The sequence below is a fragment of the Phodopus roborovskii genome, unplaced genomic scaffold (assembly GCF_943737965.1).
Source record: "Phodopus roborovskii unplaced genomic scaffold, PHOROB, whole genome shotgun sequence".
In the NCBI taxonomy this organism is placed as follows: Eukaryota; Metazoa; Chordata; class Mammalia; order Rodentia; family Cricetidae; genus Phodopus; species Phodopus roborovskii.
In genome coordinates this window covers 5,150,288-5,168,776 of record NW_026126418.1, presented here as the reverse complement: position 1 = coordinate 5,168,776, position 18,489 = coordinate 5,150,288, and the positions used below count along the sequence as shown (strand labels likewise).

The 18,489-nt window shown below is 46.0% G+C and overlaps 1 protein-coding gene across 3 annotated transcripts in view; it reads left to right on the top strand.

The window, feature by feature from the left end:
• Nucleotides 1–18,489, top strand: part of Elf5 (E74 like ETS transcription factor 5) — a 39,488-nt gene that overhangs the window by 16,530 nt on the left and 4,469 nt on the right. For all 3 annotated transcript variants that reach the window (XM_051184091.1, XM_051184092.1, XM_051184093.1), the window contains exons 2-4: nt 2,720–2,844; nt 11,491–11,724; nt 14,175–14,225. In XM_051184091.1, coding sequence (XP_051040048.1) covers nt 2,720–2,844; nt 11,491–11,724; nt 14,175–14,225 — 410 coding nt within the window. The remainder of the gene's footprint in view (nt 1–2,719; nt 2,845–11,490; nt 11,725–14,174; nt 14,226–18,489) is intronic.

Sequence of the window (18,489 nt, the reverse complement as noted above, 5' to 3'; positions counted from 1 at the left end):
GATCCAGTTCAATTTGCCAAATGACTTTTCTTGTTGAATACTAAATGTCTTCTATATGTCAGATGTGGGCGAAGAAGGGCAAAGCCAAGGTTGAGTTTAACCCATGGAGGATGCCCCCATTGGCTTTGAAAACCTGGAGTCTGTGTTCTGTTGTCTTCCATTTGGGGCCCACCTCTCCTTTCTCCAAATTCAGTGAAGATCATGTCAGAAGTGTTCTGAGTGTCCCGCCCAGAAAGGGTGAGGTTCTTTCTATCCTTTGCACACACTTATAGGATTTTCCAGAAGTTAAATTCAGATTAAGTGTCGTGTGCCTTAATCCTACTCCCAGGCACCCCCACACCCATTCTGTATAGACTCATGATAGAAAACTGGTCAATCCATGGGAAAGTCAGAGCCCAAAGGCAGGAAGCCTTGGCTTCTCATTGTCAGCTCCCAGCAAAGATCCATGGCTGTGCTAACTTCTGGGCCCACTAACCCTGACCAGGTATCAGGAAAAGGTTGGGGACTGGGAATTCACAGGTGCTGGCCCAAAGAGGATATCCAAGATGAAGAACCCAAATGCTTGTTTTTCTTTACTAACATACAGCTCTTCTGCACAGTGAATGGTGATCGTGATGGTAGATTTGTAAGCATCTCAGACGGCTCTTGTGACTATTAGTGATCATTATATAAATGTGCCACTAGATAGGGAAGCTAACAGACATGGGAAAGTTAGGACCTCCTTCAAGCTTAACTCTGCTATCTATTGATGGTGTGACCTTGAGCAAGTGACACAGATTCCCTGGGTCTCCACTTCTTTCTCTAGCAAATGGCAGAGTATATTTTCCAGCCGTGGTACTGCAACCCCAGAGAAGCAGGAGGTAATTCTGCCTAGAGGTTGCCAAATCCCTCAAAGGGCTGGGCAGTAAATACTTTGTGATTCACTGGACAAAAGACAAAAATCAAGAATGCTAAGTAAACAAGTGTTTCAAAATCTAAAAGGATTTCTGGCTTCAGGATAAATAAATTTATAAAGGAGGTATGGGCTGGATTGGCTTCAGGTTGTAGACGCCTAATTCCTGATTTAGGTGGTACATGAATGAGCTTTTTCTATTTGAGGCTATACATTCATTTTTATGTACATTAGAGAATACTAGCTTGCCATTTATAATGATGATATAAACTGTTCCTTTTAAAGACCCATTTACTTTAAAAGAAAAAAAAAGATGGTTGTTCAATTTTTTTTAATTTATTATGTTCAGAGAAGCATGCGGATTGAGTAAAATTGTAATAGTAACAGGTAAAATGATGCAGTTTGAGGAACACTGGGCTGAATGATGGAGAAGCATTCATAAGTTCCAATTCTGTATTATGTTGTCCCTAGACACAGACTCTCACTATTGCCCTGGCCTTTGCCTGTACTGTGATTTTGAGCTGCCGTGTCCTCCCCATGAATAGAGTTTGAACCAGCTTATCTCATTAATTTTATGTCAAGAATTAAAGAAAATGAAGTTAAGTGAGAAGATTTTGAAAGAAAAATCTTCTAAACATGGTCTCCCCAACACACACATACACACACACACACACACACACACACACACACACTTGTGGAAATACAGAAATAGCATTGGGCCTATGGGAAGGAGCAAAGATGAGGTTGACAGGGCAAGAACACCTTATCTTCTGCCCAATCTCAGCCAGACACCTTTGCATGAGCTCCCGTCCAACCACCATAAACTGCTCAGGGAGAAGAGGGCTGCAGACAAGACCAGGGACATCCCAAGCAGGCCCACCTGAACTGCCACTCAAATTCCATCTCCTGTCAGCTGGGGTAGCTTGTGCTTGCTACCTGGAATCCCAGAGCCCCTTCCTTCATTCATAAAACAGAACCTTTCCCAGCACCCACTAGAGTGGTTGCTCTGAGGAATCCTCTAGAGGACTTAGCACAGTACTCTCCATGTACCCGAAGCAGGGTGGACTGGGAAGGTATACGTCCTGTAGAAACAGAGCTCCTGAGAGGATACAGGATTGCCCCAGCACATTCATATCACTGCAGGGCATCATGTAAATATCCGCTAACTGAAATAATTTAACTATAGCTATAACTTAATGTGGTGTGTGTGTGTGTATGTGTGTGTGTGTGTGTGTGTGTGTGTGTGTGTGTTCATATGCAGGTGTCTAATGAATAAAAACTTTGCAACATCAGTTTAGGACTCTTTTTTGCTGGGAAATAAGGTTGTGGCAAACACATGCACATGCCAACACATAGAAACTTTCAGAGCTGCCTGATTTCAGCATTCTGGATAGATGCATACTGGACAATGCTTGACCCACTTTCCAAAGTGCACTTTTATATATTATATAAAACATGTATAATATATGTGTTATATGCAATACATAGTGTTTATTACATATTACATATGGGGTGGTTCAGACATGAACAGAGAAAAAGAGGCAAGATTGCAGAATATGAGCCTCCATCCTCAAATATCAGATCTGCAACTTTCTTGTTATGTTACTTGGGCAAGTATCTCAACTCCTCTGGCTCAATTTTCTATAGGTAAAATGGGGATAGGCAGGATGTGGTGAGGACCAAAGAACACTGTCTGTGGAAAACAGCCGGGAGTACCCGGCTAATGCTCTTGTTAAAAGCTAAAGGCCATTCTATTGGGCATTTCTACACGTGTGGCTTGTGGAAGCCCATATTCCACACATCCTCACAGCCTCTCTAATATTACAGGGTGATGTTGGACTCGGTGACCCATAGCACCTTTCTACCCAACACGTCCTTCTGTGATCCCCTGATGTCTTGGACAGATTTGTTCAGCAATGAAGAATATTACCCCACCTTTGAACATCAGACAGGTACGGACATCTGGGGGTTCATTCAAGAGCAGTGGGACTGGGCTCTGGCAGGATATACTGGTCTAGGGCAGCCTAGAAATGCCAGTGTTCAGGGCAGAGGCTGGTGGAAAGCCATGGTGAATGAAGTACAGCCTTGTTGGGGAAGGAAAGGACTAAAATCCTCACTCCTGTTTCTTCCTATTTCTGTGTAAACTGCACAGCCTGCCTCAAAGCAATGTGCAGTAAACATGAGTCCACTGTTAGTCCTAAGGTCTCCTCTCCACCCTTGTCTCATTCTCCTTCTCCCTCCCAACCGCCAGCTCAGTTTTCTGTATCTACAAAGGAAGCTTAAGACCTTATGTAAATCTCATTGCCAAGAGAGGCCAGCTGAGCTTTGCCCCAGAAAACCTCCCAGGCCTCCATGCCTGAGTAAGTGCTTGGGTGACTGCACATCTCAGCAAACCCAGCTGGCTGCTGGCACAGCAGGTGCACCCCCCACAGGTGATGCACACCCCACAAGTGATATAAGCACCAGGGAAGCTGTCTGGCCTCATGGAGACTTAACCCTGAGCACACCAGCCGAGCCAAGTCTAAGCCTAGTGCCTAGAGGTAGGGAGTGATCAGGAGACGTCCACACTGTCACCACCACGAGGAAGCCCCTGACTTTAGTTAGAGCTAGAGGTCAGTGCTACATACCCAGAATTGAAGGCATTCCTAAATCACATTCAACTGACAGATCTATCAGATCTATCCAGGCCCTGGCCTGTAGTCCACGAGCACTGAAGAGTAGCCATAAATGGGGCCCAACACATGTTCCTAAAACATTCCAAGATATCTCTTTTGCAATTCCATGTCACAGTGTCCAAAGATCACTGCGTTTGGACTTGACTCATTCGATCCCAAGAAGTATCTGGATTCCCCGGCATTGGGGAACAATGTAATTCGCCTCCTTCCCTCTAAAGTTTGAGAATGAGGTTAACTGGAAAAGAAGACAATGAAGGCTTTGGGGGGGGGGGTTGATCTTTCATGTTGTTGGTGCCTGGTCTCCCAGATGACATGTGGGTGGCAGTAGGGAGATGGCCTCAGCACTCTGCCCACGTGATACCCTGATGACAGGAGCAGTAGCTTCTGTAGTTGATCAGCATCTAGGCTGGGTTCTATGTGACCTTAAAGTGAAGAGTGGCTTTGACACTGTCTGCTCCGGTTTAAACTCTCATGCCCCATCTTCTTCCTCTGTGATGGGGCTGACCGTGGTGTTATAGTCTGGCACCAGCAAAACTCAGGGCTACTTCCAGCTGGGGGTAAAGAGAAAGTTCTAGAGCTGATGGTTGTGTTAATATAACAGTGTGAACATACTTCATGTCACTAAACTGTACACTTTTAAAAGGTTAAAATGGCCAGGTGGTGGTGGTGTACACCTTTAGTCCCAGCACTCAGGGGGCAGAAGCAGGCAGATCTCTGAGTTTAAGACCAGCCTGGTCTACAGACTGAGTTCCAGGACAGTCTTGAAAAAAAAAGTTTAAAATAGTTTCATGTTTGGTACATTTGCCACCATAAAACAATATAGTCCATTAGCAGAAGGTATCACCCATGGAACTGACCGTGTAACCTAATTCTGTACTCTTGGGGGCAGCCCTCCACAGAATGAGGCCTTGGCATTTCCATTAGTGGGATGAAAGGTAAGACAATGCCATTGCTAAGATTCTTCTGGAAGTGTCTCTGAATCCCACATCAGGAAATATCAAAAACATAAACTTCTCTCACCACCATTTAAAAAGCTTGAAATCTCCATCAAGATATGAGACCAGTGAAAATAAAATATTCTCTTTTCTTTTCCCAACAAGAACATCTTCAGAGAAGTGACATATGAGTCTGAATTTCTATAAAAACCTTCTCTTCCAGGAGTAGATCAGGGTAAGTCAGGATGCGCTGACTGCTACTTTCTACAGCTTGTCTCCCTGGTGCCCACAGAGCTCCATCTTGAATCTAGACATTGCCACTCACCAGCCATGGGACATCAAGCTTTTTGACACATTTTCCTTCACCAAAATAGTACCCACTATCTAAAGCGGGGAGTGTAAAATGAGCGTTAATACTATTATCAGGTATTTAGACAAGTTCCTGGAACTTGTCAGATGCTCGTGCCATCCAGGAAGCCCTCAAAACTCCTAGAGAGGTAGAAAACAGTCATCGCCTTCCTCTCTCCATTCTCCAGCCCAGATCTCAGTAGTAAGCCTTCCTTCCAATCTGGGATTGAGACCAAAAGTAAAGGAAGTGAGAAGGGAGTGATGTGCACAAGTGATGCCTGGGAGAGGGCGGGTATAATGCTCAGCCTACGGAGGAGAGCCAGCTGTTTTCAAACTTTGACAATGACTTCAGCAGAGAACTGCTGAGCCCTCAATGCCCTTACCGCAAAGGACTGACCCTGCTGTTTGAAGCAGGACTTTTGGTTGACTGCATTAAAGTTGAAAAGGGCACAGTCACAGATTGTAAAATACTCTGGAACTTCATTAATTCATCTTGGCCTTGATACCAGCTTTCTCAAAATAGAGAATTGTCAATATGAGACAATTTATTCAAGCAGAAACTCTGTACTCCATGTGCATATATAGTGTATGAACTATATATATATTTGATATACACACACATATGTATGGTTTTTTTTTATTCTTGTTATTTTGTTTGGTTTGATTTAGTTTGGTTTCTGTTTTGGTTTTTTGAGACAGGGTTTCTCTGTGTAAAAGATCTGACTGTCCTGGAACTTACTCTGTAGACCAACCTGGCCTCAAACTCATAGAGATCTGCCTGTCCCTGCCTCCTGTGTACTGAGATTAAAGACATGTCCCATCAACCCTGGGCCACTGTGGTTTTTGGAGACAAGGTCTTACTATGTAGTACTGGATGTCCTGGAACAGGACAGGCTGGTCTCTAACTCCAAGTGCCTGCCTCAGTATTGGGATTAAAAGTGCATGCTACCATGACAGGTTTCACATGCATATATCTTTAAAAGAGTAAATATCCAATTAAGTTCCAATAGCCCACCTTCTGAAAAGTTCTGACCTCATCCCTACTTCCTGGAGTTCTACCCTTGACGACATCCTCCCCACACACCTCTTCCCAGGCCTTCAAAATGGCCATGCCAACATATGACACCTCCTTCACTTTGGAATTTTGCTTATACTCTTTCCACAGCAGAGCTTTCTAGACTGGTGAGGCCTGAGGGAGTAAGCTCCAAGGGGCCCCTCAAGTCTACCACAGTACAGAGCCTGGGTGGCATTGGCAAAGACAGATGCTGGCTGCCCCTCTGCACTCCCACCAACAGATTCCTCCACTTTCATTCTGCATAGCTGTTATCAGTTTCAGCTGCAGGAGCAGGATGACACCTCCATCACCCAGTTCTAGCTCTGTCCCTCACCCACTGTGTGACTTTACAAAGGGCTGTCTCCTTTCTCTGTTTGTAAAATGGGAGCTGTGATCTAAGACCTCACAATGTAATGAAGACCAAATAAAAATCAGTGTTTAGCAGGGTGACCAGTACATATGAGCACTCAAGGAGCACAAGAGCTGTTGGGCCAATCCGGTGGCCTGGGGTGATGCCCCGTGCCAGTAGTGGGGAAGCAGAGGCTAGATGATTTCTGTGAGTTTGAAACCAGCCTTGTCTGCATGGTGAGTTCCAGGATGTCCAGAGCTACATAGTAAAACCCTTTCTCTAAAAAGAAGAAAAAAAGAAATTTAACAGCTCTCATTATCCAGTTTCAAGAAATGCTCTCTAAAAGAATTATGCTGAAACATCTTAAGTATTCAAATCAAGGAAGGAATCATTTAAATCTCATCCGGGCTTTTCTAATTAACATACATGTGCTAGATACAGAAATTCAAGAGTTCATCCATGGGTACAGGCCTAAGAATTTCTAAGTCAAAGTCAAAGAACACACACTAAATCATTCAAAAGTCTAAGTTGAGTCCTGTAGCAGAAATCACAGCCCAGAGAAGTCACTACTAGCTACCTCTGGTTTGTCTAACCACAGAGGCCTTCAGGGAAGCCACACCCAGCACTACTCAGGCCTGGCTTTCTCGGCCCCTTCCTAACTCTCATGGTCATGGCTCTCCCAGACACGCAGCTAGCCCTCCTCTTTTCTCCATCCAGGTTCTTACACTCATGGTCTAAGTCATTCCAAGGTCAGAATGAAAGCCAAGAGAGGTTCTAAGATGGGGCCAGCCCAGCTCTGAGAGGAAATCTGCAAGAAGCCATTTGTCACCACAGGACTTCCCTCATAAAACCCTTCCTTTCTGTCACAAAGCTACAATTGATGGTGCCCTACCCTACCCAGTTCACTCACCACTTCTCTTCAATGTCGCCTTGGGCGAAAAACTTTCCCAGCTCCCTATGCTAATAAATCATGCTAATTATGGTCCCAAGTTGTCTAACTCTGCCTCCTCTAAAGTAGACTGTCTGTCTCCCCCTTGCCTCATACTGCATTTGTTCCTCACTCTGAGAATGAACATAGGCCTGCAATGAGAGCTGAGCAGCTACTGTCCACTATGGTATGAACTTTCTAATCTCCATGTCCCTACCTGGGGCTACTTCAGGCCTGGGTGTCACCTCCCTACCCTGAGGGCCCTGGAACACATCAACCATCAGTGAAAACTGAAGGCCCAATGAAGTTTCATACATCCAACTTGATAGCTTCATTTGAGAGAGCTCCCCCGAAATCAAGGACAACTCTCTCAAGTGCCTTAGTTTTTCTTTCCAAGGCAGCTGACCCTCAAATGCCCTGACCCACTTCAGACTTCAAAGGCGCTAGCAAAGCCTGCTCTTTAATAGCGGCCTCTGGACTTCTGGATCAAGCTTTCTGGGCATAGGATGCTGGCTGGCCTCAACTAGTAACCTAGGCAAATGGAACTCATAATAAAGCTTCTCCAAAAAGTTCAGTGGGTTTTGCAAATGAGAGGCACACTAGCAAAAACACTGTACCTTTCCAGACAGAGAATATATTCATACATACATATACATACATACATACATACATACATACATACATACATACATACACACCCTTTTTTTAATTTGCTCTAAGTTCATTTCTTCTAAATACTAGAAGGTTCTTTTTCACATCATTTTCTAGGATTGGAGGCACTGGCATCATTACCTTTCTATCTTCTTTCTGATTTTTCAGACCTAAGTTTTAGATAGATAGATAGATAGATAGATGATAGATAGATAGATAGATAGATAGATAGATAGATAGATAGATAGGGACAGACAGACAGATGATAGAGATACTGACTTATGTGTGGTGGATATGCATCCATCTGCCTTCCTGCCTGCCTACCTGCCTTCATTCAAATCTTGTTTTTGATAAGTGCACAAACTCTGGTCCTCCAGAACCAGGAAATGTGGCATGATGCAAAATGTGCACATGGTGCCTAACTACCTTACTAATGGCCACTGTGACCCTGGAGGGGGAACCATGTAACCTCCCAGAACCTGTTTCCTTACCTTAAGGTAAAGATCATAATCACCGGTGATCTGGTAACTGAGGGCCTGTGGGCTAAGGAGGGGGATGGGAAGGGGCTGTTAGCACTCCTGGTTCAGGGTAAAAAGAGCTTGATCTAGGAAGGGAGGTGCTGTGAATCCTTCTGGAACCTTCTGAAAAGGCACCTAGGGGAAGATTCTTTGAGAGAGTGAGCAGCTGTGGCTCAGGGAGAGCAGGAACCACTCAGGAGTCCGCAGAATGGGGAAAAGGCACCTTCAGGCAGAGAGCAGGGAGTGACACAGGGGCAGGTAGGTAATAGAGGCCCCGGGAGCAGGATCCCTCCCTTGCTCAGTGGTGCCACTGAGTCCTCCACCTCGTCCTAAGACTCTGTCCATGGAATCACTCCACCACCAAAATGTCTCTGTGGACACTGACTCCGTTAGCCCTGCCTCCACATCACTGAAAACAGCTATTTCTTCCCAGCTCTGGAGACCGTGGGAAGGGCTGTTACAGACAGGAAAGTCAGCCACCACTTAGCTGAGCCCAGGCCCCTGTGGCACACAAAGCAAGCTCTGTAAGTAAGCTTCATGGAGGAGCTTGAGAGCGGGCGCCAGGCCAGCAACACCTTCCTGATGTCAAGACTGACCGCCCACCTCCCACTTCTCTAGATTCTGAAGGCTCTCTTGGCTCCCAGAAACAACGGAGTCTCCCTTCAGATGCCAAACAAAATAACCCAGAAGTAGAAATGGAGAAAGGAAGGGAACAGAGACACAGCAAAACCTTTCCATGAAGAGAAACGTGCTCTGTGCTACACAGCAGTGCACTGATAGCCATCTCAGTCAGGGCCCAGTGCAGGACCAGCAGCCAAAGAATGTCAAGGATCATAAACATCTCTCATCGGAATACCAGGAACGGCTAAGGGCCTCAGGTTTATTCAAGCCAGAAGTCAGTAGATGGAAAGCACAGACAGAACTCAGGAAGCATCTGTTTTCTCAGGAGACCCTGCCCTCTGCCAGGAACCAGCCATAAGCCTGTTCAGCCAGCTCCAGCCAGCAGTAGGAAATCAGGGAGAGGGGAGTTAGGTCAAACCATCCCCTCGATGTTTTCAACTACCAAGCAAAAGCTATACGTGGGAACTTACCAGCCTGGCAAAATACAGGCTCTTTCATGTTAAGACACTGGTGATTTAAATAAATCACTTGCTACACATGTGTGTGAGGCCCTGGGCTCAATTTCCAGCTGCAGAAGAAAAAAAAAATACTGGTTAAAATTTTAAAATAATACAAATCTAGGATTTGGGCTTTACCAAGAGCCTCAACAGTAGGAAAAGAGATTTCTGGGAGTCTGCATTTTAGAGGGAAACTCAGCTTCTATCTTTGTGAAATAGCCCTGCCACGACAAGGCTGGAGGGATTTGAGAAACCAGATGATGCCAGTCAGGACTTGGCACCTCAAAGGTAATGAACAAGAGGTAGCCCCCCACCCCCCACAGGTCAGAGCTGTCTCCTAGCTGGGCTCATCAAGGCCCAGCAGCAGCCAGTGGGAATTTAGAGGCAGGGGCATGGCAACAGCAGCAATGCCAGTTGCTGTGGAGTGTCACGTCAGGATGTAACTCTCCATTATCCACATAGCCTGAGTCAGTGGCTGCAGCCATGCTCTGCCGACTTCCCCTCACTCTCTCTAGCTCTCTGCCTGCCTCTCTCTTCATGTGCCATGTCTTTTCTGTGCTGATCCTCCAAGGATGAACACAGGGGGATAAGAAGAGCAAGGCATGCAGACTGCACCCACATCCCAGCTTTGCTGCCCACCGGCAGCTGGACCTAAGGAAAATGAGTCTCCTCTCATCCTCAGGTTCCTCATCTATCAGAGGACATAGGCTAAATGTGTCTATCCTCCATCAATTCCTACCACGCAGTTTGTGGCATCCCACAAAGTAGGTGGAGAGTGGCAGCATTAATAACAGCATTAAACCATATGTGAGCTCGTTTAATTGGTAGAACAACCCTATGATAAAGGTGCTGTAGTTGTCTCCATTTCATGAACAGGGTAAATGAAGTTCTCACTTATTGGATGGATGGATGGACAGCAGGTGGGTGGATCGATGGATGGTTGGGTCGTGGGTAAACAGATAGATATTATGGTGATTACAAGAATTATTTACATCAGAGCTGGGGGGTGTAGCTCAGTGGTAACTTTATGACTGTGCTTGCCTAGCCTGCAGAGGTAGTTGTCTGCAATCATCAAAGAATCTAAGTGCCTGGTACCTTCCCTTGTCTATTCTTATGCATGCCATTCTATCTGTTTCTGCTGGAGACATTGAGACAAGACTGTTGGGGACCTGGACAAGGTGTCACTGCTTGTATCCCAGCCTCCTAGTCAGGATGGCAACTTCAGTTGTCTGAGTATCTGCACAGGTCTTTACAGGAGTAGGACCTGCAGGAGTAAAAGGAATGAATCTTAAACCACCAGGAACACAGGAAAATTACTAACTCCTCCATCATCTCCTTCCTCCACAGACATCTGTTCTGGTGGTCTGCCACACTATGGGAAATATCTCACTAGCTCCAGATCCTTGTAAAAGATGACCAGGAGCTATGCACAAACAGGTAGCCAGATGGGCATCTGTCCATAAATGTGCAGAGGCTCAGACCAGTTTCAAATAGAGTCTGACACACAGAAGGCAGTTAATACTATTGGATTGATTGATAAGTCCCTAGGCACTGGCCTCCAAATTGTATAACAACACTGAAGGTCAAATATATTTTCCCCATTTTTCAGCTGTGGAATCAGAGGTCTAAACATCTGTGGGCCTTACCCAAAAGGCAAGCAGCTCAGTCAGGATTTGAACTCAGACTTCCTTCAGAGCTCCTGAGTTCTTATTCTTGATACCACATTGCCTGAGGAATATTTTTGCTCTCTTTCTCTATTGGATATCTTCCTCTTAAGCGCCAGACAGAGAGATATAGTAATTGCCTACCTGCCTCATACTCTCTCTGGCCCCAAAAACACCCACAGAATTTTATCTCTCTGGCCATCTCTGCAGAGAAGGTGACCTAGACCCTTGCAACTGCATGCCAGAACTACAGCCCTCTCTGCCCACTGGGTAAGGGACAAGGATGCTCACACAACAGGAGTATTCCTTGGAGCCCCCTGTAGACTGTCAATCCTTAATTCCCTGTGCTCTGGTGCAGCCTGTGACTCCTACTGGACCTCGGTGCACCCTGAATACTGGACCAAGCGCCACGTCTGGGAATGGCTCCAGTTCTGCTGCGATCAGTACAAACTTGATGCCAACTGCATCTCCTTCTGTCACTTCAACATCAGCGGCCTGCAGCTGTGCAGCATGACACAGGAGGAGTTCATCGAGGCCGCTGGCATTTGTGGGGAGTACCTGTACTTCATCCTCCAGAACATTCGCTCACAAGGTCAGTGCCAGCAAACCCCAGGAGAGGTCCCTGAGCTAGGACCTGACCCCTTCCCATGACTCTCATAACCAAACATTGCTGATGCTTGGTCAAAACCTCTCAGTAGCCAGAAATTTAACTGTCCCCATGTTGACCAAGAAAGCAAGTTGGGTAAGGTTTTGTCTTAAAGAAAAGTAAAACTCAGGCATGAGTAAAGAAGTCCAAAGCCAGGCTGAAAGCCGCAAACAAGGATGCTCAGAACTAATCAAAACCATGAAAGGTGAGCAAAAGGAGCATTCTGCTTCATCCCTGACAGATGAGGGAGACAATAAAAGAGGCCTTTCCCCTTCCCGAGGAGTCCAAAGATTTGCCTTTCTTTGTACAGTCCTTTTGGTCAAGGATCCAGTGGCCAGAAGGTGTCACCAGCAATGTGTGAACACCACGAGCTCACGCTGGTTTTTTTGAACCAGAAAGCTCCTTTGAGAAAATCTGATTCTGTGTCCTAGTGATGAAGCAGCTGATGAGAAGCTCTGTGCCTTTGCTCTGGCCAGACAGTGTACAGGGATGCTCCATGGGCTGTCAGGACAAAGTGAGAGCCGGAAATCTTAATAACCCATTGTGTTATTAATACAGCCCAGTTCTTATACATGGAAGCCATAGGGGATGCAAGAAGCATCCCCTTTCCAAATCCCTGATGGCTTCGTCTGTCCACTGGGAGGATAGACGACCCTCCATGGATTTCTTTGGAGGATTATTTGGCACAGCATACAAGGACACTAAGTAGCAACTGTTTCTCTGTTATTACAACCATGAGGCTGATGGGGATGCAATGGTGTGGGCAGAGGGACGCACTATAGCAGACACACCTGTGTTAGATTTTAAGGAATCTTAAAAGTTGTCAGTTTCTCTTAGAAAGGCTACTTGAGAAGACACAGAAAGCAGGATGCTCCCTGCCACTGGGGAGCCAAGCTGTCTATGCACCCCTCCTTGACAGGGACACTGTGAACAAAGCAGAGATTCCCATTTGGGCAGAGAAATCTCAGAGCACCACCCAGCTCTGTGAGTCTGGGACCTCCCTTTGCTCATCCCCATCAGGAGGGGCTAAGGGTAAGAAAGTAGAGTGTGGTGACCCTGAGCTAGAAGTAGAAGCCTGTTCTTAGGGTGTATACTCCCTAAATGGGGACAGTTCTGTCACAGCCACCTTGGGAGGAGGAGTCTGGAAATCTATTCAAAAACCTACTAAGGGCCAGGTGTGGTTGCACAACTTTAATTCCACCAACCTGCTCCATTCTGAACCTCTTCCCTCAAGATCCCTCAGGAAACCCTGTGTACACGTGCTTCTGTGTACACAGACTCTAGCAGTTTTCCCAGGACACAATGAGCTCACTGCTCATCCCTGCATAATCACCATTGGAACCCCCCATCTCATTCTGAGGTCCCTCCATTTGGCCAAAACTTATATCCTGGGTAACTATCTACCATGTGCTTTGTGTACCCCATAGTCAAGGACTCTGCAAGCACAGGACATGGAACAAGGAAGCTTCAACCAGCAGAGACACCAGAGGGGCCTCCAGAGCCCAGAGGGTCATCTGATCAATAGATATTGCAGTAAGATTTGAAGGTCTAGAAACATGGAGGCACTGGTCACCGGAAGTAGAGGTCGGGGGAAAGCCTGGGGTCACAGAATGGCTTCCACGATGTAGGACAAGACATATCTCTCATCAGTCCCCTACCCTGTTCTAGTTGGCCCTTTGGCCAGAGTGTTCCAATTGTGTAGTAAAGATAAAATAGCCCCCATGTTGGACACCAAGTTAGGAAATAGGTGTCTGTTGACCTGACCTGCTTCCTGGAAACATGATCTTAAACTCCAGCCCAGCTCACCATTCTACATAGTAAGGAACCAACATGGTCTCCCAATGAATTGAGCATTCAAGTAGATCTATGTGACCCTTTGAGCTTCTTACCCTTCTCTTCCCTTTGGCTATCACATCACAGTCTTTCTGATCGCCAAGGATTACAGTCCCATGTCAGAAATCATAGGCCCAGGGCCAGAAGAGAGTAGAGTGAGTGATTAATGACAAATTCCACTGAGACTAACCAACAAGTCCAGAGAGCCTGTGACTGGCAAAGCTGTGCAGGCAGCAGTGGTCCAGCTCAGTTCAGAGCCCAGGTTTCCTGGAACCTAGACAAGATTCTCTGTCTTAGAGCTCAGTAGCAGATCCACAGATGCTTCTAGAACCCCTAGCATCAGTTGTTCTTCTTAGGTAACCTTTGAAAAAGTATGATGTTTTATTTGACATCAGGATGGCTTTATAAAGAGCTAGATGGGAGTCTAAGTTTCCCTCTGACAAAAGACACTCCTCTGAGGGAAGAATCAATCCCCTTCTTCCAAAACCTCCCCTTCTCATCTTGCCAGGCCCCCTGGATTGCATGGAATAGTTTGTGAATCTCTCTTTTCATTCCTTTCCCAGGTTATTCCTTTTTCAATGATGCTGAAGAGACCAAGACCACCATCAAAGACTGTAAGTATGATGTTCAAACTGCCCAAAGCTGTGCCCAAACTATTGCTGGCCACTTGGATTTGACCCTGCTTTAACAACCATACTAGAAGGTTGATGAACCAAAACAAGCCAAGATTTGGAAAAAGAGTAGAGAGAAATAGGTTAAAAGAGTGTGACTATGCAGGAAAGAGTCTGTGGGACATCAACTCATGTCCATGGAGTCCTGTCTTTACCATGACTCTATTTGTTTGCCTATTGAATGTTTGGATCCTTCTGGGTTGTGATTGGCTTCAGAAACAATGGTATTTGTGCCTGGTAAAGGACCTTTCTTGTGCCTGCAGTGTGGATACTATAGAGTTGGTGCCCATTAGCCATGATAGTAATGACTTCTAGCTATCAGAGGCCTATGGTTGCTGATATTTCAGAACAGTCAGAGTCCTCTTGGTGGATCAAATTGATAATTAGAAGATGATAAGGATGTTTCAAATGACCTGTGGTCCCAATGATTAGCCTCATTTCATTTCTTCAGATGGAGGCAGGGAAAGGAAACTTTGAAGCTCCCATTTTAAAAATATTTTTATTTGTTCTTTGAGAATTTCATACATGTATGCAATTTATTTTGATCATAGCTATCCTCTACTTTTCCCAACAAGTTCCTCTCCCAGCTTAATGCCTTTTCTTCTTTTTAAAAACATAATACATGATTCCAGTTAGTGCTGCCATCCACTGGAGTATGGGTAACCAACCAGTGGCTATAACCTGCCAATAGGTGGAGCTACCATTTTAAAAAATGATTATCATTACTATTAATTATTGAGTCCCATGCAAAGATCCTGGCTCAAGGACTGAAAAGAAATGTGGTCCCTTTCCCCATGGACTCATGCTCAGCCACCTGTAAAGAGTAGGCAGGCCACATGGAGTTTCCCTAGCCTTCCCCTCTGAAACATAGATACAAATGGGCAGGCAATGAGTATTAGAAGTTGTTAGGATTTTAAAGCTCTATGTTAATGTGTGTGTATGTGTGCCTGTGCACGCGCGCTCGTGTGTGTGTGTGTGTGTGTGTGTGTGTGTGTGTGTGTGTGTGTTGGTGTTAATACTGAGGTCAGAGGGATAACTCTTGGGAAGCAGTTTTTCCTTCCACTGTGGGTTGCAGGAATCAAACTCAGTTCATGGGGTTATATACAAAGCACTTTTACCTTCTGAGCCAGCCATCTTGCTGGCCCAGGATTTTTTCCCTTTCCCTAAAATCCCCATCAACTAAGGATTTAAGTTCTTAGACTTCTGATTAATTACAGTTTGGCTACTTTCATTTGTTGTTTTTAGGGACATTAGCACAAGAATAGCAACTTCAGTTGTGAAATGGGTCACCCCCATTCAGCCCCAAGGACCCTAGCTGGTCTTACCAGAGAGAAGGAAGAAAAGCTTCTAGGGGACAAATGCTGGGCTCACATGGTCCTTGAAAAAGAGCTGGAAGGGGTGTCATTGGGTTGCCCAAAGCCAGTAGCCACTAGCCACATGTAGTTATTACTTAAAATTAAATAATGTTAAGATTCAAGTCCTCAGGAACACTAGTCATGCTTTAAATGCAGTCACAGCTGGCCAGAAGCCACCATATTGGATTGCTGGAATTCCCCATCACAGAAACTTCTCCTAGGCATTATCAGTAAAGAATCAGTCGCATCCACAGGAGGAGCTGAGGTTAAGGGCTGAGCAAGGGCAGATGTATCAGTAGTGGGATTTGGGTTTCACACTAAGCAAGCTAAGCAGCCACTGAAGGATTGTAAGCATGGAAATGGTAAGGGTCATAACTAGATGTGAAGATCACTTAGGCTGCTGGGTCAGAGTCAGACAGGACTACTGTTTGGGATGGTGATACTGGCAGCCCAACCAGTGAAGCAGAAGAAATGATAAAAAGCTTCTAGAAGTGAGGTTAGTAGGGGGGAAAAAGGCTTTGGGTAAGTGTGTTTAGGACTTACAGAGATAACCCCTGCTGCCTGAGGCTCTGATCCGTCTGCCCCAACCTGAAGAGGTACAATGTCTAGACAGAGCCAAGATTTAAAGCCTCTGTAGATACCACCCTAACAGTTCCATGGCCAGGACCCCATGGCCTTCTCCTGAGACCTGGCTTTTCTGAAGCCTTCAGGGCCATGCTTCCCCAAGCAGAAACTCTAATGTAGAACTCAATGGGCACAGAGGGAGGCCTGAAGCCAACCATTTGATAGCGTATACAGTAAGCCTGTCCTAGGAAACAAAGACCATGCGGCCCCAGAGTCTATGGCCCAGCAATGTTTCATGGCCCCAGATATCCTGGAACAGGAAACCAGAGGCTGACTTTCAGTGTTGATGCCAACCAGAGACCACAGCATGGCCAAGGAGGGCAGGGAGACATTCATTGATTTTACATACTTAACACTGGGCCAGCCATAGAGTCAGCAATTTAGATGAATGAACTCACATGAACACCCCCATCTCCATTTGCTTTGGAAGAAACACAGAGCACAGCAACTTGAGAGCAAACCCAACCCTGGGCCTGATTCCAAATTGTCCTCTCAGTGGTTCTATGCATACACATTCAGCTACCCATGAGCATACACACCTGCCATCATGTACACACACATGAGCATACACACCTGCCATGCATGTACATACACATACCTGCTATACATGTATACACACACATGCATAGCTGCTCCCAGGCCCTTCTGTTTGTTCTCTTGCCTGCTTCGTAGAGACTCAAGGCTCCTGAGACGTGTCTAATTCTGAGTCTAGCTTAACAATGATCCTACCAAAAGTCCAGCAAGCCATGAAGCCATTAAGACTGCCCAAGGGGAAGCAGCCTAGCCCTTGATCACTTTTCCTTTCCTCTCCAGGTGTCCCCACCCTCCTCTACTACGGCAATGTCAGTAGAGGCCACACCATACCCAGAATAGAGCTTATGCTCTTAAATTCATGGCTAGCCACTCCAGCTCTTGAACCTTGCCATGCTAGTGTAGGGTGGGCTTTTTGGATGGACTGAGCTTGATTATGAAACCCTATCCCCAGGCCTCCATCCTAGATTCTAAAGGATGCCTGAATATGATTTTAATTAACAAAAGATAATAAACCCCTTGGCTCTATTATAAGTTTCCAGTCTCAAGGCCAACCAGGCCTACCCAAACCTCACAGACAGTAGTAGGGCTATGTCTTCCCTCAGGCCACACCAGCTACATGAAAACAGAGGATACACACACACATGCACGCACGCACAGAGGCTGCTGTTTGCAGAGAAACAAGAGTTCCTACAGAGTAGTGCAGCAGACCAAATGCTGGTCTTGGTGAAGTGTTTAATCAACGGTAATGACTCCACCTTCTCTGCCTCAGCCTCTACCTCAATCATTAGACTGAAAAGGAGGTTTGGACCAGGTGTTGGTGGCACACAGCTTTAGTCCCAGCACTCAGGAGGCAGAGGCAGACAGATCTCTGTGAGTTTGAGGCCAGCCTGGTTTACAGAACGAGTTCCACGACAGGCTCCAAAACAATACTGAGAACCCCTGTCTCTAAAAGCCAAAAACAAAAACAAAAAGAGGTCTGGAACCTTCTCAATCCGTGAGGGCCTTCAAAGTCACCTGGACCTGGGACAGTCGGAACAGAGTGATGTGACCAGGTGAACCATCTCCATGTCTCCCGCCATGCTTCCTGCTCTATGCTCCTGCATTACACCAAAGAGCCTCCATCCCAAGCACAGGGGCCCACAGAAATGAAATCACACCCTTTCCCTGGCTCTCCTTATAGTTCAGTGAAGGCTTCTTGTCCGTTCACAGTCACTGACTGGCCTTTGTGTATTGCTATGGCACCGCTTGCTTTTCCCCTAAAAGATTCAGTGACACAATGGGGAAGTCTATAGATGGGGACAGACACACAGCGCAAAAGAGGCAGTGGCAACTGTTCAGCCCATATGAGCTAAATGCTCACTCGGTGCGTGCCAAATGACTCCTGAGAAGGACACGATGGCATCCTGGTTGTGAGTGTTAGGTCTGGGATGGGAACTCTGGACTCAAGCAAGGCCCAGCTTCACACCTGTATAACAGTCTTAAACTCTCTAGGCTTCAAATTCCTCCTCGATAAAATGACAACCATGCCACCCAGGGTTGTCACATATGAGGCCTCCCTCTGGTAAGCTCTCAACACTCAGCAAAGTCTCCATTAAACATCAGCTTTAGCAGAGAAAAGGCAAGGCAGATTTTAAAGGAAGAAGAAACACACCATGACTCAAGAAACACCTGGGTGCCCTTAGACCTCAGGCTGG